Raw genomic sequence first — 27,536 nt, forward strand, 5'->3', positions numbered from 1 at the left:
GTACATAACAAGGATTGTTTTGCTTAAAAAGTTGTTACCTTAAACTCAGTATCATATCAGTGTAATTTAATTTTTAAATATATTTCCTTAAACAATCTTTTTTTCTGATCGTGTTTAAGAAAATTCACTTAAAGTAAACAAAACATGGTAAACAAGTTAAAAAAACTCTTTAATGAACAATTTAAGAGTTATTTCCTATAGCCTGCGGAATTTATTGAGCACCAAGTACCGTAAAACGCGATATAATATTTTTATTTACAACATAAATACAATTATTGAGACAAATATTGCTTCAGACAACAATAAATCTGGTGTTCTATTCTCGTAAGTTTACAGTTTCATCGTGAAATATTACCGACCATACTGACTTAAAATTCAGTTTCGTCCCAAGAGTAAAACTAAACAAATAAAGCCTTACCTTTTTAGATGATTTAAAATTATATGTATGTCTATGATCTTAAATTACTTTATCTGCGTCTGAATTGTGTATTTATATATTGTCGTCGGTATATCCCTATCTCTAACGCCTCTGCAGCGCTCGATCAAGATTATTTTGGAGCACCTCTGTACCTTATCAGTAGGACAAAGTTTATTGACGTAAAAGGCACAGCGAACGTGATTGTACATCGATGGATCCTAATGTCAATACGATGACATTCCAACAGTATTTTGAAACATTAGTACGTCACATCAAAGGTGTGTCTCTTGTTAACGGCAAAATCCGGGTTCACAAGGCAAATCTCAATTCTTTGAAAGTATGTACTAATACACGCTCCAAATACTAAATTCATTTCAGGCGGCCAATCGAACGACCGATCGATAAAATGCCTCCAATTACCCCCACTCTGTTTGCGAGTGTAATTTTATTAAAGGGACTTGTTCGCAAATTTAGCTATGTTTATATACAATGCCATTTGATGAATTCACTAACTAATTTATTCTATCTGGAATAGAAATCATTATGTTTTAACAAAAAAGTCGAATACAAAAATAATGCATTACCCGGAAATCGAAGCCATGAGCTCATGTAACTAATATCTGCTTGTTACCATTACACTAAAATTAAATAATGTTTTTTAAAGTTATTATAGCGTCAACCTCTTTTTGGTAAGTTACCGGCAACAATGACAATCTTCATCCACCTTGTTTATACTCTCCACAAAAGTTCAGTCTGTGACACTGACATGGGGAAATTTCCGAGAAATCAAAGAGATGCAATGGAATTTGTATCAGCTGCCAGATGTAGAACCAGCCAGATTTAGAGCTCATAAACTGCTGATGAAAGAGTCAGCCACAGAAGCAGTCGATGTATGGTGACCTGGTGTCTTGTATCGCGACGTACAGAGTCGGGCAGAGGAAATACCAACTGACCAATAGTACTATCAAAACAAATTTAAATTCCACTATGACCTTACAAATAATTTGAACTTGTAATAAGATCTATATTTGATTAGGGTCCGCTTTGATATTGGACATTTGGGCTTTTCATTCGGTATTTTAAGGAATGTAATGAGTAAATGAATGATGCAAGAAATACCAAAAAAGTACAAACTGAAAGTGAAATGCGAAGACTGCCTATTAAAATTAAATTACACAAATAATTCGGAAATTGCATTGCCACAAAAGCATCTTGAACAACAACGACAGTGTCTTCTTTAACCGACTTTGTGTCCATGACAAGAAAAGAAAACCAAAGGAAAACCACGAAGGTCGATTACGATATTCTTGTTCAAGAAGATACCGATTTGTTGTTAATGCGGATAAGTAATTCACTAAGCCCAAACGAAGTCCAGTGTACGCCAAAAAGTTTATACCTACTTAATTTTAAAAACAACCAGCTTTGTTCGTGCACAATTTGCACTACGTTTAATCGATTTTAGTAAACCTAGATGCAAACATTTAAATTCATTTCACGAGTTTATGATTGTCCACTGAGTTGTTGATATGTCACCTAGTTTTGACAATAACATACTTAAAGGAAAACATCAGCCAAGCTTTTAACCGCCTGTCCATCAATACACGCATTCGGTAAATAACATAAAACTAGGAACGGGATAATCAACGGTTGTTCTGCGTGTGTAAGGATGGATACGAGTAGACCTTACTCGTTAACATTTATTTATTAAGGCCTGTTCGAACAACAACAATATCGGCACCAGACAATGATTTATTTGCTGTGGGAGACTGTTTCATTTCCGTCAGCGCATTACACTCAGAGCTTATATAACTTATCTGGTTAAGGTCTTCAAACTTTACCTACTTTTTTACGTGATTTTCCACTCCGAACATCAGTCAAAAATGTTCTTTAAACAACAAAATGTCTGTGAAAATCAAAGCAAGATAGGGATCGCCTACGCGACAGTCGAAATCTGAAGTAGATCATGGGGTTTAACTTCAAGAGCAAGGTTTCGAATCCCGCGGACGATAGTTTTTTTTTCAACTTTTTGTTTGCTTTATAATTATACATAATATTCCAAAAAGTAAAGTGTTCAACTTAATTTATGAATGAAAATAAAAAGCCCCCTAATTTACCCAATAGGTAACGTTGTCTGCAAAATTATTAAGAACGTCTTATGAATCCAAGATAAGGGGAGTAATAACTTCGTGAAATATATTGGTACCTTGTAAACGTTTTATGTTCACCTATGTGTTGCTATCATCTACTATGCGGTAGTTTCACATATTAAAGAATAATTGAACTATTGTGAGTGAAAACTAGGTATTTCTGAATATAATTGATTAAGTGACCATTATTAACGGAGCAATATGATTTATTAATTATTTGCATACACATACATCATACTTATTGAAAGTTTGTGGTAGTTCTTATGAAATAATATTTGTTAAGTAGGTGTATGCATCATCTGTTAATCTCAACTTCAGTATTCATATGACATTTGCAAGTGAGGCTAGGACTGTACATGTCCACGGTAAAACTAAAAAAGAGTTATATGTTTCAATCGAGGAAGCATTTAAAAAAAACTTCTATTTTGAAAGTTTGTATTTTCCATCATCTTTTTGTAAAATTTCTTTATACATTACTTATTACTAGAGATTTGTAAAAAAAATATTCTTATTTTCGAGGGGAGATTAAAAAATTTCGTACTTATTTTCATACATTTCAGACCAAATCGGAAAGTGGGAACATCCGTGTCATGTTTATATATGTCTAGTTTCCGCTTAAACGACATTCGTGAGAAGTATTTTCTGCAAAGTTTGATTGTGATTAAATATTTTGGAATCGGAACATCACGTAATTAGTGTACTTTATGAATTACGTAGTATGTAAACAACCATCCCTTCAAGAGGTTGTCATTTATTTGAGGCTTATCTAACGGTCCATTTAAACAGGAGCAAGTGATAGTATAGAGATAAGACCGCTCCCTCTGGGCGACATGTTCATATTTAAATACAGTTCAACGACAGTTCCTCAATAGTCTTAATCATTTTTCATATGATATTTACAGTTGGAAGAATAAAACAAGAACCGAGGTGAGTTGCTCTTAATTGTTAAACAGACGAGAAATAAATTATTTATATACATAATAGACCTTTACAAACATCAAATATGTGCATTGTATACGGATGTTTCAAAATTTCAAAATTTCGTAATTTACTTTTCTTATATTACTTGATACGACATTACTGATGCGCGCTCATACTAAGTATATATTTCAGATGTAACCTGCATACAATTAAACTTCATACAATTATGCAACGGATAGGCCATAAGATCTCTCCGTTAGTTCAAATAACTTAAAGTTTCTTTGAAGTAATCGTAATTCAAGAATGGTTCAATACGTATAGTTCTTAGTTTTCATCTAACATGGTCTTTTAAATATATTTTGTTCCAGAACATTGTTTCAGACAAGTGTAATGCTCGTAAGTCCGAAAATGGGTTGGTTTACCCGGGTTTTAAGACATTGAACACTTTTACGTGCACTTTCTCTGTATATTTTTTTTAATAAAGTACACCATTGTGCTGTAAAAGTCCGCACCTTCATATTCAAATTGTGTTCCTATTATTTTTTATAGTATTTTATCGCATGTAAAACTTATTTATGTGCTGATCTAGAAAAGTACACCGACTATGCCGATGCTGTTTCTGATCACGTGGTTGCTCCACTCAGTTTGTCCGGGTAATGCCGTCGACAATTACTACAAAAACAATGGGTACGTAACGACATATGTAATTTAAAATGAGCTGATTAAAACGGCTTGTTGTCTGTAACGCACGGTAGTGAAATAAAATTGTTATTCAGAAATTATTGGTACCTAGTTCCATGAGTGCACTGTCTTTATTTTGTGATTGCCTTTGCTGTTGATTTTTAAAAACAACATACATTGTATCGTGGTATATAACATGTAAGACGATAGGGTGTAACGGTTATGTTCTAAATAAATGTAAGTTCGTCTATTGAATATTTGCATTTGCATTGTTTGGACAGAAACAATGGTAAAATGCACACATTTAAAAACCTTTCAGGACGCACTGGATTGTGTTGCCGGACAGAATCATACCAGGCAAATCTTTGCCCATCACATTCAACTTTTACAACACCAGTGCTGACGTTGTCGTCAAAGTTGACCTCTTGGAGTATGACCACAACAGTATTTTGTCTCTAAGACATACTTTTGTGAAAGGTACGGTACCCTTTATAATTACCAAATTTGTTCTTTCAAATCACAATATGTATTAAGATCTACGTGATACAAGCGTAATAAACAACAAACATGTTGCAATTGAAACTCGCGAAAAAAGGTATAATTTGTAGTATAATTGTAAAAATTCATGAAACAACCTGTTTGTTTCAGGAGAGGGTGGTCTGCTGCAAATTTCGGTAGGCATGTTAGTTTTACTCAGTAGTTGAGGACTTTGCTTGACATGTTTGTCAAAGAGACACTTTTCAGAAATCGTGTTTTACAATACGATGTTTGAAGAAAAATGGCACTACAAAATTCTCGAACATCATTAGAAATTGGAAACGTACTGCCGCATATACCCTTTTTTAATAAGCACCAATATGTGTGTGTATGTCTTTAAGGCTCTAAGTTAAGATTTTTAAAGAACGTATGTATATATAGGAATATACAAGGACCATAATTATCAGTAAAATTCTTATTTATAAAGCCTCGCTATTAAGACAAATTAATTATTGCTTTAATTCGGTACAAAACATATTTATAAATATTGGAACGTGTCCTTTTTAGGTCCCACCGGTGCTTCGACATGGCGGCAGTTATAAGCTTCTAGTAAATGGCCTAAGCGGAGTCTACTTCCAGCAACATGCTTCTCTCACAGTTGACAAAGGCTACATTCCGAAGCGCTTCGCCGTTCACATTCAACTTGACAAGGCGATCTATAAGCCAGGACAAACAAGTAGGTAAACATGTTAATAGTCGTGTCACTATTAAACACGATTCGGCACGACCATTTTAAACTATACTAAGCAAAAAAGAAAAACTAAACAGTACATAGCTTGATTTCAGTGGGTTGAATCGATCGCATGTAATGCAACATGCCTTGTGTGCGTTCTGCTTTAAAACCGTTGTCAAGGATTCAACACCGGCCAAGAATCCATGTTAATAAATGCAACAATATAAATAATAATTGTTTCCAGTAGTCTAAATATAATGAACTATTTGTTTCATTATATGTTCATAAAACATAATAATAATAAAAATCCAGCAGATGTGTATTAAATACATTGGTATATCCATACATGAAACGAAAATCTTAGTCACCAAAACGAAGTAAGAGCACATATAGGCGTTATATCAATATAATATAAGACAAATGTCGTTGCTATGATCTATTACTGTTTCTGCCGACTTGAATACATTATCAGATATTGTTGGAAAAATTTGCGTTAATAAATAATTTCAAAAATACTTAAAATGGACTTGATATAAATATCAATAGATTTTGTTTCCAAAAAAAACATGAGTAGAGTTAATTTGGTAATTAAATTTTTACTCGTACTTATTATACATGTTTTCATTGGTTTCAGTAAATTTTCGAACATTTGGTGTCTACTCAGACATGACCGTGTTCAGTGGATACTTCGACGTCGATATTTACGTAAGTTGCCATGTATTGCCGTATATTTCCATCAAACACACAACTCTAAGGTATCGAATAAACACTCTTGAGATATTCAGCCAATGGTTATTTACAATATGTGTTTATTTTTTAGTATATAGAACAATATATCATGAATAAGAGACACATGCTTGCGTTTCTTATAAAACTAGATTTGAGCAATTTAAGGCAGCAATCAAAAACACCCATTAATAGCCTAATCCCATCAGACCTAAGATCAAACATTAACGGTTTGCTAATGCCGAGAATTAGAGAATTATGCATGCTAGAAATATTTCGTTCCACCCTCAAGGGATGCTTTTTGCGTTATTTAATATAAATGTATTAATACCTCAAAAGAAGTTGCCGATACAATTAAAAAAACACATGGTTTCAAGGACTCCAAAGACAATCACATGAAAAAGATGACAAACGTTTCCTCGGGCGCCTACGGAGTTGTAGAGGACCTGATGATCATGGATGATGAACCCCTTCTCGGCACGTGGCGTATTGAGTCCAAGGCCCGACGCCATGACTACGAAAACAATACCTATAGTGATGAGGCGAGTGCTAGTTGAATTATATAACCCCTTTGTAATCGATAATATATACAGGTAGCCCTGTTTATTTCATTGTATTATTGCAATTCGACGTCCATCAGTACGACGTTGATACAACTGTAGTAAAATATGATTAACAGGCGACACTATTTTTCGATGTCACGTACATTGCATCTTGATGAAAACCAATACGTTCACAAACCATTGCAAAACGTTTCGTCGATATATCATTCCCCGTTGTAGTTTTAAACCTGAATGTATATAAGTTAAATTGGTTACAACAAATAACGCTGTTTGCAAGGAACTTCCAGGAGCACATATATGAATGATACGAGCACTAATAAATATGTTTATTATTTATTATAAAACTTAGAAACTTACAATATCACATTTTGTACCAATATTGGATTGAACAAATAAAACATATAATAATGCCTCTCGTTGTATTAACATTGAATTGAGCGATGACTTTAGAGATAACTATTTAATATTTGTTAACATGTGAACACTGTATTTTAGCTTTTTTTATTTATATCACCCCGAACTGATATTTAAAAAACGACTTATGTGCAATGTTTCATTTACAGACTACGAGCAAAAGTTTTAACGTGGATAAATATGGTAAGGAACACATTTTACATATATGTCACCATTGTATTTCTTCAGTGATTGAACCTTTGATTACTTTGAAATATCTTATTTATCTGTATTTATTACAAGATTAATTTAATAATTGTAGACTGAACAAGAATCTCTGTCACGTTTCAGTCCTGCCCAAGTTTGACGTCAAAGTGAATCTGCCATCTTACGTTGTAACCACTGACAAAGATATGCAGGGAAGCATTGAAGCCAAGTAAGACAGACATTTTCATGAACGGTGAATAATCGCGTAATAACATACATCAAATACTCGCAAATCATAAATACAATCGCAACTTTAGATAGCATCTAGAATGAAAAATGAAAATACAATAAACAACATAATAAGGAGAAAATGTCTTACTTACCACCAAATACTGCAAGTCAACATAGGTAAGTGACGCATACCTATACAATTCATAACAATCCATACAACACCTCTCTAAACATTAAAACGTTTTCAGCTAGACTCACCCAATGAAACGGTTAATGCCAAGCATGTGGTTTTACATGTAAACATAACGTATACTTTTATAATCAACATTATGTTTGTTTAGGTCTATAATTCAGGTTCAGATTATTGATTAAAAAGGTATATTGTGTTTATTTAGTTAATTACATTTTATTGCAACCATGGTTATCATATAAAATGTTTATATATCATTTTGCAGGCCCGTCGCCGGCATTTTAAGATTGTTACGGCCAAACTAACATATAATTAACATAACCGAAGAACTGGTCTGTCCAATTATTATTCTAGCTTTATAAGCCGGATCTCACTTTCTTGATTTTGCAGTGGTAAAATGTAAACCTACATTAACTAGTGGGCTGGGTTTATCTGCCAGTGATTTGCTGATAACATTAGAGTGTTTATAAATAGAAACACGTGTTTGAGCAGACAACAATTTGGTATATCGTTGAATCTGTATTTACATGTAAACTTGATTTGAGTCATTCGCTAGCTATTGGCTGTGAGAAGTTCATAACCTTTCAAGTGGTCGGTGCTTAGCATTTACAGGGAAATTAAAATTTCAAGCAGACAACAAAAAACTTGTTTCTGTAAGTCAATAACTAAATAACTTACAACCACCAAATTACACATTCATATTATTTGTATACTAAAGTATATGTATGCCAAATTTCATTGGAAAATATTTAATACAAAAATATATATTTTGAAAATAATCATTTTTGTTTTCTGCTATTTACACACCAGTGTACAACTGAATAGTAGACATTTTGTGAGTTTGTGGCCCTTTTATACTGCTTCTCCGGTGTTTAAAGTTCTCCTCACTTGAGAATATATTTAGGGCAAACACATAGATTTTTTTATGCACGAGCTTGTAGTTTCGATCATTTGTAGGGATGTTTACATATGCAAGTCCGGATATCCGTATACATTTTCAATATCGGCCGAAATGGGTAATTTTGTATTTGTACATTTGTACATTCTTTTAGTATTTAAAAAAATAAACAATACGTTTTCATAATTGTATTTGCAATGAGATCGCTTTTAATCAATTCTTACCGACCAAAGTACTAATATCCACAAGAAAGTACTGGCGTATGCACCCAATTACAATATGAAACATTGAGGAATGGCTCCTATCAGAATATTTATATACATTTGTACAAGTAGTCAACACTGTCTGCATTGCGTTTATACCAGTCGTTTTCAAACGTGTTTTAATACAATTTGTTTTCTCAAATTTAGATTGTAAATTAATAACATTGTGCGCGTACTATGTCATCATGGCTTTCAATACAATTAACAAACAAAACGTAATTTATATTACGCGTGTTATTGGATGTGTGTGTATGGTATACTATAATACAAACAAGAACATTTCGTCGATTACCTAAAGTTGAACATGAAGACAAAGGTCGTCACGGTTATCATACATGTATATTTAAGTTGTGTGTCTTAATTTTCAGTTGTATTCTTGATGAATACGTTTGAGTCATTGAAACGTCGATAATTGATGTAACTAATTGGTAGAGAACAAGTTAATTTTAATTGTTAGAGAACAAGCTATCATCGCTAGGTACGCACCTACCACGTCGATAATTGATGTAACTAATTGGTAGAGAACAAGTTAATTTTAATTGTTAGAGAACAACCTATCATCGCTAGGTACGCACCTAATTGGCATAGCTTGAGACAGATATTTTATTTGGTTTACAGTTCCGTCAACGACACAGGGTATTTGATATCGTAATATATTGTTCATCTATCAAACGCATATCAATATTAATCGAATATCAATCGAGCATGCAAATTACCAGTGAATACTGCCTGCAGTGGTCTTTGGTCTTTGTGGATTTAAGATATCAAAGGGAACTAATGGGATTCATGTGCCTAATAAACGAGCAGGTGTTTTTAAAGTGTTTTTATTCGCATATTCTGTCATGAATTCTTATCCGAATACTAACACAGTATCTGGATATCCGAATAAACTAAATATCTATAATAATTTGGCTACATAGGTCACTTGATTATAACTTATCCGGAAGACTTTGTTATTTTCAGGTACACCTACGGTAAGGCTGTGATAGGCACGGTGGTAGTCCGGGCTGACGTAAACTATATCGGAGCCCCTTGGAAGTACGTGGGAGATGAAGTGATGGTGGAAACCAAGCTTGATGTAAGTTGATGGCAGTTTTCGTTTGTTGACAATAATTTAAAACTCAATATAATATTTGTGAGACTTCTTAATGAATACTTTTAATAGTGTTTAATGTTAAAAAATTGGCTGTTATTGCTATTCCGTATTTTACGTATGTTGATGATGTTGATGTTATTATTAGACAATATTGTTAAGTTACTACGATGTTATTCAAGACAATAGTCAACTGACTATGTGCATGCGGTTGTTTTATCCAAGTAGTATGATATATTTTTTTTGGGTTGATCGTAGATTAACGGAGATGCAAAGTTCACCATACCGTTCGATCAGCTCCTGAACGAAGTCGATCCAAACACGTACATGCCTTTGGTAGAGAAGTTAGCTGGCTACATGTTGACAGTTACCGTGAGCGTCACAGAGAGTCTGAACAACATCACGCGAAATGCAACAGAACAGGTCCCGTGTGATTGAAAAATCTATAATAAGAAGTATTGAAGAAAACGTTTTAAACAACAAGTTTGAACAACAACACGCAGAATGCGACAGAACATGTCCCGTATGATGGAAGATTATTAAATAAAAAATATTGTCTGGAGAATTTTTTTTAAACACCCGCTAGTCTCTTTTTTAGGCTAATAGCCGGTTGCCTATAAGTGCTTCCAAACATTACAATGATTACAACGATGGTCACCGCCTCGGAACTGTCGATGCAAAGCATGAAAAATTAACACCAGTTATAGAAGAAAAAAAAGGTTACAAAATTACAAAACATGAGTCAAAAAACAAATGTTTGTGACACCTTCTGCTTTTTTCACATTTTCATGTTTTTGTGTTATTAATAAATTTGTCTAAAACAGGTTAAATTCTACAAGGAGCCATTCAGAGTCTCCTTTGACCGTGTAACCAGCCCTACATTTTTCAAACCTGGATTGCCATACATCGGTCACGTAAGTGATCTGTTTGTTGTTGTTTTTGTTACACGAAAACATGCATGACAACGCTGTGTATTCAGTAGGAAACTAAACATTGCAGAAAGCTTTTGTTTTATGAACTTTCAAAATGAATAATAACATTACTAGCTGTTTGAAGAGCCGAATAAAAAAATACCCTTAAAGATCTTACGTCAGTGTTTTTTAGAACTGTTCATAATTATAAATGCACTATTTCAGATCTCATTGACACAAGCTGATGGTCGGCCAGTTATATCCAATGTAACTAACGTGCTTGTAAAGAGTTATGTCAAATTTTACGACACTCAGCACGGAAAATACAGAGCACAGACACTTCCTGATGTCCACTATGCTCCGCCCCCAACCGGCGTCCTTGAAGTCACAGTGAACCCACCGGAAAATGCATACTCGCTGCATATTCAGGTAAAGACGTTTCCAAGATTTACCAAGAGAAAGTTTTACTCCTCCCCAGGTTTTGCCTAAGTGTAAATGGACGCCCGTCATCTTAATTCACAGATTTCTCTTCGTTCCCTTGGGAAAATCATTAACAAGAAAGCAACACAGTGAAAAAGCTCTTTTGTATAAACAATCAATAAAGATATTATTGACAGTATCGTGGTGTCAATTGCTAACCTTAGTGAAAAGTAAAACCGAATGTTGGCGAAGTAAAGCATGGAAACTGTTAGTATATTATAAAATAGACATAAAAGTTGAAATAAATATGTAATGTGCGTACACAGAACACATTAATGGTGGAAATGACTTATCGATACATATGATGTGAATTACGTACAGGTCCAGGGCAAAGGACCTCCTGACCCCTCGATACATTTATGAAATCAATTTTATTTTGCGTTTAACGGCCCTAACGACATCTTGTAAATAAATTAAAGACGCTCAAGGTTGAAAGCAAAGGACGAACAGACATATGTAAGATAAATTAAACACATTTCAGGGCGCGTACAAAATACAATCTGATATCACCAACATGCAAAAAGAATATTTCCCGTTAAACACAAAGAACTAACCAAACCATATGACAAGAATTAAATGCATTTGGAGTACAAAGGAATGTCCGGTCCCCATGACATGCATTTGTACACATTTCAGGTCTAATAAGGACTTACTGACAAAAGTGGCATGAATTTAACACATTTCAGGTTGAGTACAAAGGAATTACTGACAAATGTGGCATAAATTTAGCACATTTCAGGTTGAGTTCAAAGATATTACTGACAAATGTGGCATGAATTTTACACATTTTAGGTCTAGCACGAAGGACTTACTGACAAATGTGGCATTAGTGAATTTTACACATTTCAGGTTGAGTACAAAGGACTTACGGACACCTACGACATGAACAAGCCTTCCTGGCTGATCGAGAAAGGAAATATTCAACTTTCCCAGAGCAATTCATCAATGGTAATTACACATCTATACGTTATAAACAGAAAAAAAAAATACTACTATTGTTTACTTATAGCCTTATGTATTGATATAAAGCTGAGTGTTTTTGATGTATAATGAACAACTCTATCTATAATAATTATTTTATCAATATGAAAACATATTTTTATTCAATATCATATTAAATTGTTTTACTCAGATTGGCGAAAGAGTTGATTTCAAACTGCTCAGTGCTGATCCGATGGACAAGATATTCTTTACGGTAAATGCATTTCATATTACATGACTATATGTTATATGTTCCCTAAAATATTCATATATTTACTAAATGATTTGCCAGTTTAAAGTATCAAGTTCTAGGAGCATAACATATTTATTAATTATTACAAAAAAATCACGCAGTACTATTTTGTGCTAACACTTAACGTTGATGTGTAGTAAATTTACAATGGTATTCTGCGTTGTCTATACGTATTGCTTTTGTGTTTATGTTCAATAACAAGTTCGATAAGTATAAGGTCAAGGTCATTATACAAAGTCAAAGGTCACAATTAGGATATTTGACACTTTACCGTGCATCGATAGATTTTAAAATAATTTGCCATATGTAATCACCACGATAAGATGTAGTTTTGCGCGCACGAAACAGTTTTTTTGTCCAAGTTTCGACAGTATGTACACATTCTCATTAGCTTGCCATAAGTGATCAAAGTGTCATAGAATCAGGTGTGCTTACATCAATGCAGGTGATCAACAATAACCACGTGGTCCAGTCAGGCATCCTCAACTGCAGCGGGTCACGAACTGAGAACATTGTCTTTAAGGTCACCGACGAAATGAAGCCGTACAGTAAACTCATCGTGTACTACTTCACAACTTCCGGCTGGAACGCAGACTCTATCTACTTTGTGGCCACCACTTCCGCTGATGTATTCACAAACAAAGTGCGTGGTATTGTTGTGACTAAACTGTTCCACGGAGTGTAAATAAATAAATCTGTAAAGCCATAAATATCACTCATTTAACCGACAACTTTTTTCACGAGAATATTTTGTGGAACGCTTTATCCAGAGCACAAGATTAATAAAGGTATTGTTTGCACAAAGCGGCCAATCGTGTTTTTTTTCAAAATTATGATATCATTGCTGTTCAATTTCAAGAAGCTTTCAACTCATTATTTGATAATCCATATATTGCTATTTGCCCATTCGATTTTATTGACATTGTATGTTGATAAGTGTACCAAAACCAAAGTAAGCATGCATTTACAATGTCTATGGATGCTATTAAACATATTAAAGACCATACCAAGTTCGATATAAGGTTGTGTTGTTGATGTTTTGTGTTATAATATTCAATTCATATGATCACAAGTGTAACAATTGTTTTTTGTGATTTATGACTTCATTGTTAGTTATATATACATAATTCGCTATTTGTTCTTTAAATTACATATGAAACACTTTAATACAGTCCGACGAATAAAATCGCAAGTTTGTTTAAAATAAAGGTTGCGATTTCCTTTGACCGAAATACTGCGGAACCAGCTGAGAATGTAACCCTGCAAATAAGCACTGACCCTCGGTCGATGGTCAATATCTTGGCTGTAGACCAGAGTGTGATGCTGATGGCGACAGGAAATGACGTCACGCAGAAAAACGTATGGTTTTCAGTAGATAAATACATCTGAAACATTGATTTGAACGTAACATATTTTCTCTTAAAGAATGTATTTCGACGCAAACTTTGTTGTTTAATACCTCTATTGAACCTGTTATGAATATTGGAAATTTGTATTATTATCCATTATTTAAGAAGTGTGTCATTTGCAAGCTGAGATACTTATTTGAGTTTATACATTATTCAGTAAGATAAGACATTTCCATGCAGTTTACATTTGCTTTGAATACCATGCTTTATTTGTTCTAGGTCATAACGTCACTTCGTCCTGATGATCACCCGTCTTCAAATGCCAATGAAATGCATGACCCACAACAAATCATGAAGGTACAGCGTTTTATTGAGAAGTTCTATGTTTGCACAATTCATACGGTAGTTGATGAAAACCATCGTTGCTAAATAGATATTCCTTTATTTTAAATGATCAATTTCTTAAGAATATAAAGTTTTATTTTTATAAGCTTCTGTTGATTCGATCAGTTTCTGTTGCGTAATATTTTTTTGTTTTAAGCAATTGAGTGGAATCTTTGTGTTGATATAATACTATAGGCAGTTTTGAGTATATATATATTGGTTACTTCCCTAAGCAAATGACCTTGAATAGATTTAAAAAAAGGATTGCCTGCTTATGCAACTAAAGTTTCGCTTTGTATATGTATATGTTTATGTTCATGTTTTTAACTATAATATTATATCTGAATTTACAGACGTCGGGAATACAAGTCCTGTCGGATGTAATAGGTTTTTCCTGGGCTCAGCCACTCTACAAACGTCAGGTAGATTGTGGACCCCAAAGTAAGCCTCTTACTGCCATTCTTATTCTTACTGCCGTTATTATGTATTGGTTATATACAGTTATGTAACATAAGTACTAATCAGTACACATATGACCAGACACAATGGAGCATAAGAGCCTAAACGTCAAATCGCCATGCAAATATAAAGTTGCCAGTAAGAAGTCAAGAAAAAAGTACTGTTATCTAGAGCTAACAAAGACCAAAAGTTAGCATCAAAATAAAGCTCCGAATGTATGTACATTTTAATGTTGCAGACTTCACGCCTATATTGTTTTTCAAAGTTTTCGCGCCTATACAAATACATAAATTACCAAATTTAATTCAATTCGAACTTGATTTGTTTTGGATATTTTATGCATGTAATTTAAAAGTGTGTTTTCGGTTAAAAAAATAAAATAGCCTACATATTAAGAATAGATAGTAGTACATATAAAATTGTGTTCGTGGTTTCACTCGAATAAACAACAGCTTGCTTGAACGATTTGAGTCAGTTTTATGTTGACATATTTTTAAAGTATTGCAAATGATTAGTGTTTTTACTACAATAACACTTTAAATTGAAGAATCTTGTTTCATTTCCCACTTAAGTTAATGTTACAGTTAAAACTGTTTTCTTTAGAATTGTTTCGCCTATTATTGTGTATCCATTCTAAGTAAATGTGTACATTGGAAACACTTGTTAAAATATAGGTTAAGACAGTATATGACTATTGTACACAGTATGAAAGAAATAACATTCGAATATTTTACTTGGACTATCAAACCTTACGTATTTGCTATTGTATAAGGTTTAGTTACAGAACAGAAATGCCGATTGAGCGTTGTTGTGTTCCAACAGCATGGCATGCAAAAGCAGTATAATGTATCTCTACTATGATGCCTCTAATTTACGCATGCGCCATCGTGCTGTAAACATCCCCCTTGCAACCGGAATGGCAATGCTATCATTGCCATGATCGCGTAAACATATGTCATATAAAAGGGAATGTTCATTTAAATCGGGATGATTGCTTTGTTCAAGCCACGTACGCACCATTACAATATCCCACTTGGGTACCGGGAATGCTTCCCACACCCGCACCAGGATTAACATACCCTCCAAGGACGTTCCTACCATTAACAACAATTGCGGGTTCAACATATGCACACGCATTTTATCCAACTTTTATTCCTGGTAAGTTTCCCATTCCAAACTAGTTCTATACAATTTTGCAATGTAAGGGGGCATACCGGCCCTATCTGCACATAAATACATAACATTTTCGTAAGAAGTTTCCATTTGAACTCGTATGCGAGCAAATATTCCTCTGAAAAACAAAACAAATAAATTCCATGTAAGGTCAAACGTCTAACCCATTTTAGATTTGTTGTACAAAGTTCACCGCGAAATCGGCCTAAACATAACAGAACTAATAGTAATTACATGCAGAGTTAAATACATACCTTTATAATATTTACCGAAAAATTATGTTCTCTTGATCCCCTATGTTCCAATGTATTCGAATTAAGTACTTGGATGACATTGGGAAAGTTCCGTTGTAAAAATACCATTATGCCAACATATATTCTTCATAAAGTGTGTTGTTTTCGTTTCTGGAATGATTTTGCGACACAAGTTCACCAACCAGATATTATTGCAGTGTATGTTGAAATTAATAAATAATCTTTCATTTTTATCACGTGCAAGTTAGTGTGACTGTACCAGAATAATTTCATATGTTCACAATATGTTCACAAACATTCTATACATAGATGGTTACGTCACTACGTTATAGTCAGTAAGACTGGTGTGTACACAATGGTTCACAAATGGTTTCTTTCAGGCCCAATGGCAGGTGTTGACAATGGTGGTTCACCGACAGGAAGTGGAGGTTCAGGTGGTGCTCCTCTACAGCAGGTTACACATACCAGAGACTTCTTCCCAGAAACCTGGCTTTGGACAAGCGTCGTTTCTGAGTAAGCATATGGTTTCAGAACATACGTACATTATGCTTCTAAAAGAAATTCCTACTCATGTTTCCTCTTACCGAAATTTATATATAAAAATAAAAATGTGTAGGAATTTAATTAATTTTGAGTTTGTTTTATCGCCAGAAACCGCAAATTTTATCTAAACAAACCCGACACATACTGTTCAACATTGTTTTACGAAAGAGTGTTTACATATGGGTTATAGTGAATTGTGTCAAGACTCATATCAGTAGTTGACATTAATAAAATATTTCCTTGATAAGGAACTTATTTTCAATTTGTTTCCGGGTGCAGTCAAACTGGTACCGCCACAGTGTCAGCCACAGTCCCTGATACCATAACGTCCTGGTACGCCACAGCCTTCTCCATCAACAAACAGACTGGACTGGGAATCACGGACGGTCCAACAAAGGTAAGAGGTTAATATACCTCACCGGTCTTGGAGTCACGGACGGTCCAAACAAGGTAAGAGTTAAATGTACCACACCGGACTTGGAATCACGGACGGCCCGACCAAGGTAATAGATAAATATACCACCCCGGACTGGGAATCACGGACGGTCAAACCAAAAGTTTATTTTATTAAAGACATACATATGCATTCTGAACTCGACAGCACAGACGGTTCAACCCAATTTATGGGCGATTTAGGATATTAGCCGTGCTGTGAAAATTTGAAATTCTAGGCTCGTCATCACAAACGATTTGACCAATCAATGTGCGATATTACAAACTGGACTTATACACCATAGACGATTCAACCAAGGTTGATGTTATTAAGGATCCGAAAACATCACTCTTGATTCGACATTATGAAAGTTCCGTAAACGGGGTATGCGTTTTAGGACATACAACACACAAGATTTAATATCACGGACGGTCAAACCAATTAATATGTTAATTTGAAGATGAATATAATTGTGCTCGACAGCACAGAAGGTCCAATCAAGGTATGTGCGAATAAGTTGTTGAATATATAACACTGAACTTAACATCGAAGATGGCCCTAACAAGTTTTGAGTGATTTATGAGATTAATTTAACGCACTTGACTGGAAATAACAGACGGTCCGACCAATGTATGCGCAATTTAGAAGATGAATATAACAAACTGGCTTCGACAGCACAAGTTATATTTGATATAGGATATTAGTATAAATCACTCCGGATTCGAATGTACATGCGGGTCAGCCAATGCATGTGCGATACTGAGCTAAATACAAAACACCGCACTGGGAATCACAGACGGCCCAATATAAGTTATGAAGGAGATATTAATGAGATGAATAAAGCACACTCTAGACTGGACTTAACTGATCATACAACTCACTGGGCTCGACAGCACAGATGGTCCAACCACGCTATATTCTATTAAATAGTTAAAAATAACACACTTTAATCGACATCAAAGATGGCCCAAGAAATGTATGGGTTATTAAGGAGACGAATTTAACACCCTGCACCCGATTGAATAAACAGTTTAACGACATCACCAACGGTTCGGCAAAGGGATGAGCGATTTAGGAGATGAATAAAACACCATGGACACGACATCTAAGACGGACCAACAAAGGTATGGGAAATTAAGGAGATGAATTCAACACACTGAAGTCGCCGACATCATATACAGTTCAACCAACTTTAGTTCAAGTGAGGAGATGAATTTAACACACTTTACTCGAAATCACATACGCTCCAACTAAGGTAGGGGCGAATTAGGAAATGAATATTTCATACTTTACTCTACCTCAAGGCGGTGAATATTGCACACTGGACTTAACATCACAGACGGTCCAACCAAGGTATGAGTGCTTAAGGAGATAAATATAATAATCCAGATTGGGAATCACATATGGGCTAACAAAGGTATTTGTGATTTATGAGTTTGATATCAAACACTGGTGAATAGTGCATAATGGACTTAACATCACAGACGGTCCAACCAAGGTTTGAGTGCTTAAGGAGATAAATATAACAATCCGGATTGGGAATCACATATGGGCTAACAAGGTTTTTGTGATTTATGAGTTTGATATCAAACACTGGACTGGGTTAAAAGATGGTCAAACCAATGTATGTATGATTTAGGCCATTACGCCTGTAACTGTTTCATCTTTAAAATATATGACCGTTTCACACAAACACCGTGCCACGAGCTCATGGTAGAAACAAGTGTTTGGTTTTTAGTTTATACCTATATATTTTAGCTCGATTGTATCAAAAGTCTCAGGCTTATAGAAACGCTCTCGAGGATAATAAACTCGAATATAACTTATAAACAGGAGCAACTATAAAACTGTGCTTTCACTTCAAAACAAGATCTCAGTTACATGCATAAATTTCATGAAAACAATATCACCTGTATCGTTATTGTTGATATATTTTATATCATCGCAGTTCACGACATTCCGCCCATTCTTCATCAACCTCAATCTGCCCTACTCCGTGATTCGAGGCGAGCAGGTCGTGCTTCAGGCCAACGTTTTCAACTACATGGGACAGGACATTAACGTAAATATTTTGTGTAGTATATGACAGACATTAAAATGGAATTACGCAGTTTCGGTAGGTTTGTAAGTTTGCACAATATACGGACAGGTCAAAGTTGCTGTACGGTGTTTCAGGTAGTTGTTACCCTCGATAAATCATCCGATTTCGACGTGGTTCAGAACAAAAGCGGTCACTTGAGCTACAACTCCGTAGACGTTGTCAAGCAAGTCACAGTAAATACCTTTTAATGCATTTGAAGTTGAAACACGAATTATGTGATGGAATAAAGACACTATATAAATTAACACATTGATTACAACATATTAATTAAATTTGCGCATACATGGGTCTTGACTTTTGTTGAAACGATACGTTTAGACCTATAACGAAATGATATTCGCAAATTGATAAAAAATGATCTCCATCATGTCTGACCAATACGGTTTTATTCTTTTTTCAAGACAATTTGCTTTGAATCCATCTTGTCTTTGTGCAGACTATTGACAGTAAAACGTATAATTTTTATTACAACTTTGAAGATCAAGGTCGGAGAGGCAGCATCCGTGTTCGTTCCTATTATCCCCCGCATTGTCGGCATGGCGGAAATCTCAGTGAAGGCCCAGTCTACGCTTTCCGCTGATGGCGTCAAAAGGCAGCTAAGAGTGGAAGCTGAAGGCAAGAAGATGCACTTCAATGTTCCGGTTCTTTTGAGCAAGCTCAACCCCACGGACGTTCAGTTAGCTTTCCCGGAAAATATCGTGCCCGATTCGCAGAAAATCCAGGTGTCAGCTATAGGTAAAACAACCAGATGCATCCATCGCTTCCATCTTCATATTGATATAAACATATTATTCTTGAAGCCTTTGGATGATATGATGGAAGCTTAATCAGCCTTTATGTCTTTAGGTGACATCATGGGTCCAACTCTAAAGAACTTAAAATCCCTGCTTCGCCTGCCAACCGGATGTGGCGAGCAGACGATGACCAGCCTGGCCCCGGATGTCTTTGTTTACAAGTACCTCAACACTTCTGGTCAGCTGACACCGGATGTGGCTGAGATGGCCTTGCATTACATTCAGCAAGGTAACAATGCGTACATATAATCCGATTTTGCGTTTGTTTTAATAAGGATTAAAATGTTTTCCACATATCTGTTTTTATCGTCTATTTAATTGGTGATACTTTGTAGGACGCTTCAAATAAACATGATACATAAAATGAATATAACTTTGACTAGTCATAAATAATGAAAATATTTAATAAGCAAATATATATGGTCGAATGAGCTTAAAATTAAAGTTGATTCTGTTGTTAGTTATGTGTTTGTCCATTTATATGGGTTTATTTGACATAGGTGTTTGTTAGAAAGAAACATGTGTTTCAAAAGCTAAAGCCTTTTTACTCAAAGCTATATATGCTGACAAATTAAAGATAATCCATGAAAGACAATGACTTATTACTTAGACTTTCATTAAATATTCATCTTGCGTTTATAAAATACAAAAACAATCTCTAGCTCTTGATATTATATTTCTCATAAGGGTAATTAAAAATGTGAGAAGTATGACAATTATTAAAGAAACTGTAAGCGAATGTATATTTTCCTTGTGTGTCCATCTGAAAAACATTTTGATTTTAAAATTGACTTCATATGTGAGATGATGTAATTACTGTTAGTTTACTGTGTTTTTGTTGTGAGGTTATCAACGCGAACTGACGTTCCAGAGAATCGATTCTTCATTCAGTATTTGGGGCAAGAATGACAATATGGGTAGCATGTGGTAAGTCTCATCAAACGTGAATGCCCTTTTCTCGAGTGCTTCGCGATTTTCACATATGTCCATCGTTCTCAGATGATTTGTTAATTGGGTTATTTTGACGATTGTGAGATAAAGGACACGCTTTGTTCTAAAGAAATATCTGAATCTTTTACTGGCCGTTTTAAAGCATCTAGTGCGCTGCACGTTGATTGAACGCCCCGTGCCAAAACGAAATTGCAGGTTGGGGATAAACGTGCGATCGAACCTGCAAACATGTAATTCTGCTATCAGACCGAGGATACCCTCTCTGTAAAAAAACCAGGTCGCTTTAACACCCATTTTCGAGAACACTCACAGACCAAAATAGCATGTGTATGTTGTTTTTTCGTCAAACGGATGTTTTCATTTAGTGAATCAATGGGTAAGTTACACATATTTCATACTTTTAGAAAGTACAAATGTGTTGATGACTGAATTATTGTGATGAATTTCGTTGTCAAAAGGCTCACTGCGTTTGTCCTGAAGTCCTTTGCCCAAGCCTCGCCGTACATTTATGTGTCTGACGCCGTTATTGCCAATGCTGCAAGATGGATGACCAGTTACCAGAGTTCGGACGGCTCTTTCCCGGTCGTGGGATCGGTGCATAGCACTCAACTGCAGGTCAGATGATACTTCAAAAGAGTTTTTCTGTTTCTGGGTTTTTGTAAGCATATCCGACAGATTGTAAACCAAAAATCATTGCATTTGGAATCAGTATGGATGGTTGATTGTATGACAATTAAGAATGCATTCACTAATTGCATCGATTATAGTCTGTCAAAATTATATTATTATAAGATAAGTGATAATCATCTTTATGGTGTAATTTGAATTTTGTTCGAAATATAATTTACAAAATGTATTTGTTTATACCATATGTTTGTAGCGTATTGTAGCGTAAGACATTGCGAAAAAAGCAGATCAGTAAACAAAAAAGTTTCTGGTCGTTAAGTTCATATTTACTAGTCACAGCGATATCATGTATTACCTGTAAGTCTCCTTAAATTGAATATGACCCATGATTTATATCGTTCCCTATTTATAGTAGAGGACAACGATTTCGTAGTTCTTCATTCCTCAGCCGACTCCCGAAGCGGACTTGTTATAATTTTTTATACGAGTTACGTAAATATAATTTCCTACTGTTCGTTTGAGAAGAATTTCATGTTTCTATGTTAATAATTATTTTTGTTCACAGGGAGGCGGAACATCTGTTTACAGTTTGACAGCATTTGTGCTGATTGCACTCGTGGAAAGTGAGCGTATCTTAAAGGTAACCAGTGTATTGGCAATACTTTATTCATGTGCTGATTGAACATTTTGTCATAGGTCTTCAACGGAAATTAAAACTATCATTGAATTATGGTTGTTTTAAGATTTCATTCGAAATACTGTATTTGTAATAATTGGCCAAGTATCAAGAACATTCGAAACATCGTAGATTAAGTACGAAGTTTAGATTTGAATATCTTCTCAACTGAGTGTTGAGATTGTACGTCTGCTCATTGCAATCTCAAATATCAGCTATACGAATATGTGCATATTCATCCTCTAACTTATGTTTGAGTTGAACTTGAAACTTAAAACAGCTTTTATGAACACTACTGGGTATGACGGCCAATCTCGTCTCGTAAATAACAAAAAAACTCAAAGTTGAGTGAGAATATTGACTTAAGTATGTTCGTGATACCAACCCTAATATACGCATATTCCGTCTACAGAACGACTACCGTATTACAAACAGCGCAGCCAGAGCCAGGGCATATCTTGAACAACATCTCGACAATCCAATGAATGTACAAAATATGGCAATTATGAACGACACGTATGACCTCGCTATTGCGGCGTATGCGCTGGCAATGGCCGGAAGTTCAAAGTCTTTCTTTGCATACACAAGGCTTAACCTGAGAGCTACGTTGACCAATGGTAAGATCTGCATTGGCTAATGTTAAACTTATATCTTCCACTTAAAGGCAGAATGGTGTATCAACCATTGTTGAACATCAACTGATGAGGTAATTTCGCCTCTACCAATGACGTCGGCAACAAGATCATGTCGGGTACACAAACATTCTCTTTGCAAATTACGTTGTCTACATTTACATGTCGATTACACGAACACTTATCTATGCAAATCATGATTTTTTTCTTAAATGTGTTGTTTTCAAAACAAGTTTGCCATACAGTTTAATAAAGAATTAGGGCTACTTAAGATCTCTTTTATTTTGTTAAATAAGTATGCAACATAATATTAATGGGTGTTCATATATGTTGTTTAATAATAAAAATGTTATTTAAAATGTATTTGAACTGACAAACTTTCCCTTAAACAGTTCATGAACGTGAATTACTTAAGTGAATACCGATATTTTGCAAGCAATGACGAATCGCTGTAGTACCATTGTATAATATCAGATGGCATGAAGTACTGGAAGTTACCCGGTCCACAAAACACCTACAACTACTGGGAAACATTTTACGCCAAGGAGTCTCCACTCTCTGTAGAGGCCACATCGTACGTCCTTCTCTACCTCGTGCAAACCAGACAACTCTCCGAAGGCATGCCAGTCATGAAGTGGCTCGTCTCCCAGCGAAACTCTCTCGGTGGCTTTACGTCCACGCAAGACACTGTCCTGGGTTTGCAGGCCTTATCAGAGTTTGCGTTCATCACATCGAGTAATCTTGACCTCAGCATTGACGTTGCCGCCCACAACTTCCATAAGAAGCTCCATGTTACAAAGAATGATGCAATGGTTCTGAAACTGCTCGATGTAATTTTGGCCGATTTCCTACAATAGCCGTTGTTTTAAGTTTGTTAGTCTTTTCATGGCTTAAGAGTCATATTGCGAGAAGGCATTCTGAACTGTCCTTGAGCCAACGATCGTATTATATATGGTGGTTTGTCGGCCATACTGTTTTTTCTTAAACCGCATCCACACATATAATAAAACAATGTCATCATCTGGGTTGAACGGTTAATTAAATCGGAGGGAACTCTGCCAGATTAACTGAGCTTCCTGACCATTCAGACTTATCAATCGCGACTCTTTCATATAAGCACCATTCACTTTATAATCAAGTGATATATACAATATCTAAATTAGTTCAGCCATTGTGTAAATAGATGTTTGTTTATAACTTTTAAATGATATGTTATAAAAAAATCTACCTCGTAAACGAACTACTTGGCTTCATGTTTGCTTTACTACAATTAGTTGTAATTGTTTATCTGTCTGAATCCACAGATTCCATTCAGTGCCATTTCCACGTTCCGTCCACATGGTTCCCAGACAACTCCTGCTAACTATGAACCGCCATCAGTATCACTGGAAGCTCATGGGAATGGAACTGCTCTCGTACAGGTAAGACATATAATTTCTATTGTACCTTAACACATCAATGTACCGAGGGAATTTACAGAAAATAAGTTAAGTTTGTTTGATTGTATACTATTTTGTTATAATATTATATTGATTTTTGATAGTGACAAACTACATAAAAAGTATGTCAAAGAAATATCGAAAAACACATTGTTCGCAGCATTGTCCAATCAATAGCTCAGATCTTTAGGTCATGAAACGTTTGAACAGAATCGCATTGGAAAATCAATGTTCATATAATTTTACAGGTGTCTGTGTCATTCAACGTCGAGACTGAACCTTCCCAGCCTGCCTTCAACCTCACAGCCGAAGTGGTCCAGGATTCGCTGCACTCCATCGTTGTCAAAACATGCGCAAGGTAATCAACGATGTGAAATGCAGTAGTCACAAGTGTAAAAAATCGAAAACATAAACATTAAACGCATTTCAAGACAATCTGGCAATGAAAACTTGAACCAAATTAACCAAAGTGTAACAATGAAATGTTAGAAAAAGTGCATGCCCTAATAAACATAAATTGTCTACTTGTGTTTATATGTTTACAGAAATAATCATCTCTTCTTTAGAACGTTATTCATACCAGTAATACGTGTAGCTTTTATAGCCCCATAAACACTCCAAAATCAATGAATATTTCATAAAGTATTGGGAAAAATAAAGTTAGCGCATAACAAAGCAGTGTTCCTTATAGAAATTGCCACAATTTAAATGCTAGACGTGGTCTGGTAACATAGATTACACGAGATACAAAATGCTCTTTTTATGTCCCCCACTTTAGTAGTGGGGGACATATTGTTTTTGCCCTGTCTGTTGGTCTGTTGGTCTGTCTGTTTGCGCCAACTTTAACATTTTGCAATAACTTTTGCTATATTGAAGATACCAACTTCATATTTGGCATGCATGTGTATCTCATAAAGCTGCACATTTTGAGTGGTAAAAGGTCAAGGTTAAGGTCATCCTTCAAGGTCAGAGGTCAAATATATGTGGCCAAAATCGCTCATTTTATGAATACTTTTGCAATATTGAAGATAGCAACTTGATATATGGCATGCATGTGTATCTCATGGAGCTGCACATTTTAAGTGGTGAAAGGTCAAGGTCATCCTTCAAGGTCAGAGGTCAAATATATGTGGCCCAAATCGCTTATTTTATAAATACTTTTGCAATATTGAAGATAGCAACTTGATATTTGGCATGCATTTGCATCTCATGGAGTTGCACATTTTGAGTGGTGAAAGGTCAAGGTCAAGGTAATCCTTCAGGGTCAGAGGTCAAATATATGTGGCCCAAATCGCTTATTTTATGAATACTTTTGCAATATTAAAGATAGCAACTTGATATTTGGCATGCATGTGTATCTCATGGAGCTGCACATTTTGAGTGGTGAAAGGTCAAGGTCAAGGTCATCCTTCACAAGGTTAAGGTCATCGTACAAGGTCAAACATCATATAGGGGGACATTGTGTTTCACAAACACATCTTGTTTATTTTTATTTATGACAATATAATCCCATTGAATTTACCGCTACGATATGCGAACATTTACGAGCGAACACGCGATTGTCTTTGGGCAGCGTCGGACGCAAGACATAGTTCTCAAAGCTAAATTTTGTGAGTGTTTATGGGGCTTAAGTTGTCAGACAATTTATAAATATATTGATATATTTATTTAGCGGATATTGACTGTGCAGTCAATATGTGTTTAAACTTGCGTTATACTTATATGCAAATACTTTAGTGGTAATAAAAACAATTGCATGTTGAAAACGCCAATAACTGCATGGATCTATTTCGATGCTGAAGTTGAAGACACTCTACATTAAATAGTTATCGATACTTGCGCAATGTTAACACAAATGATACGTGCTGTTTTTAGAAGTAAGAAATGAATGTCTATTTTAAAACTACGCGGCCCAATATATTCAGTATCTTAGTATTACATATGAAACATCGCATATTTAAAGATAATATTATAATGTTAAATAATCTACTTGTATAAAACGATTTTGTCAAAAAAGTAGGTAAGCTATAAGTTTAATTTATTGATATCATTAAACGAATGATTTTGAATATATGTTCAACAGCGACCGTAAAATATTTTTTCTGCAACCACTAATATATACGTAAAAATGTACATTCGCCTTCTATTCCTGGAATCTACGTACGACTTGCATACACCCAGTCCCCATCTGCATACTGTTAAAACCAAATGACTCAATAAAAGCATCAGCACACCCCATGTTTCAGATACCTGTATGCGTACTACCATGGACCGGGCATGGCCGTCGTAGAGATTGATGTTCCCACTGGATTTGAGGCGGACCTCGAGAGCCGATTCTCTGATATTTCTCTGTCGAGGAAATCTGAAATCAAGGACCAGAAAACCGTTGTGCTTTACTATGACGAGGTACGGTAAATTAATGTGTTTGACATTAAATCAGATTTTACCTTTGCACACGCACACTATTAGAACTATCAGACAAACGGATCGGTTTGTAAGTAAATACCATATTATTATAATTCCACTTATTACTGTCCATTCTTGATGACCAATACATATTTGCTGTATTATGATGACAAGGCGATGCCGAGGAAGCATGTAGAGGTTTTCTCGTCTTACTATGATTTTACCACAAGTATGAATATTTTGTTTTAAAGATCAATCCAAACATAGAGACCTGCTCCTTTGTGGAGATGATCCGCTCTGACCTCGTGGCCAACGTCAAGCCGTCCTCAGTCAGGGTCTATGACTACTATGAACCAGGTAGGTGTGAAATGCAAATTTTACGAGCACTTGTTTAAATTGTTAACAAATACATTGAAGCGTTTAATCCGTTTGCTTGAAATGTTATGAAATCGTTGGTTCAATAATACTTACAATATTATTTACTATAACGCCGTCTTAAATTGAAACCCATGTTTTAATCGAGAATATCATATACCGCAAAAATCAAATAATTTAATAATGTTTGCCAAGAAGTCATGATCAATTTTGAATTTTGAGCTTATCTTTAGCACATGCTCCGTTTCAGAACGTTTCAAGGCTCTGACCTTCTACCAGTCCTCTATCCTGAGGGACTCATCCTTCTGTGACATCTGTGCCAACTGTGGCTGTTAAATGGTCAACCCAATAAAAACAAAGCTCTGAAGTAGAAA

The 27,536-nt window shown here is 35.2% G+C and overlaps 1 protein-coding gene across 1 annotated transcript; it reads left to right on the forward strand.

Annotated features, from left to right (window-relative positions):
* Positions 1 to 4,059: 4,059 nt before the first annotated feature.
* Positions 4,060 to 27,536, forward strand: LOC127855311 (CD109 antigen-like). The gene is made up of 35 exons (XM_052390772.1): positions 4,060 to 4,173; positions 4,487 to 4,644; positions 4,816 to 4,841; positions 5,212 to 5,380; positions 6,012 to 6,082; positions 6,481 to 6,645; positions 7,230 to 7,263; positions 7,411 to 7,495; positions 9,812 to 9,926; positions 10,200 to 10,364; positions 10,766 to 10,855; positions 11,078 to 11,281; positions 12,182 to 12,280; positions 12,465 to 12,527; positions 13,012 to 13,209; positions 13,776 to 13,925; positions 14,195 to 14,272; positions 14,653 to 14,740; positions 15,764 to 15,916; positions 16,566 to 16,698; positions 17,008 to 17,125; positions 19,110 to 19,223; positions 19,337 to 19,435; positions 19,742 to 19,997; positions 20,109 to 20,285; positions 20,902 to 20,983; positions 21,466 to 21,622; positions 22,200 to 22,274; positions 22,723 to 22,927; positions 23,417 to 23,772; positions 24,247 to 24,363; positions 24,630 to 24,739; positions 26,628 to 26,787; positions 27,039 to 27,144; positions 27,413 to 27,536. Exons 1-35 carry the CDS (start codon positions 4,091 to 4,093, stop codon positions 27,496 to 27,498), a joined length of 4,545 nt encoding a protein of 1,514 aa, XP_052246732.1. The 5' UTR covers positions 4,060 to 4,090; the 3' UTR covers positions 27,499 to 27,536.

Source organism: Dreissena polymorpha, chromosome 13, assembly GCF_020536995.1.
Source record: "Dreissena polymorpha isolate Duluth1 chromosome 13, UMN_Dpol_1.0, whole genome shotgun sequence".
NCBI classification, from domain to species: Eukaryota; Metazoa; Mollusca; class Bivalvia; order Myida; family Dreissenidae; genus Dreissena; species Dreissena polymorpha.

Coding starts and splice junctions, on each gene's coding strand:
- LOC127855311 (XM_052390772.1), top strand. CDS start 4,091: ATGCCGATGCTGTTTCTGATCACGTGGTTGCTCCACTCAGTTTGTCCG. Junction 17,126..19,109: donor TCACGGACGGTCCAACAAAG/GTAAGAGGTTAA, acceptor ATATCATCGCAG/TTCACGACATTCCGCCCATT. Junction 23,773..24,246: donor TGGTTCTGAAACTGCTCGAT/GTAATTTTGGCC, acceptor CTGAATCCACAG/ATTCCATTCAGTGCCATTTC.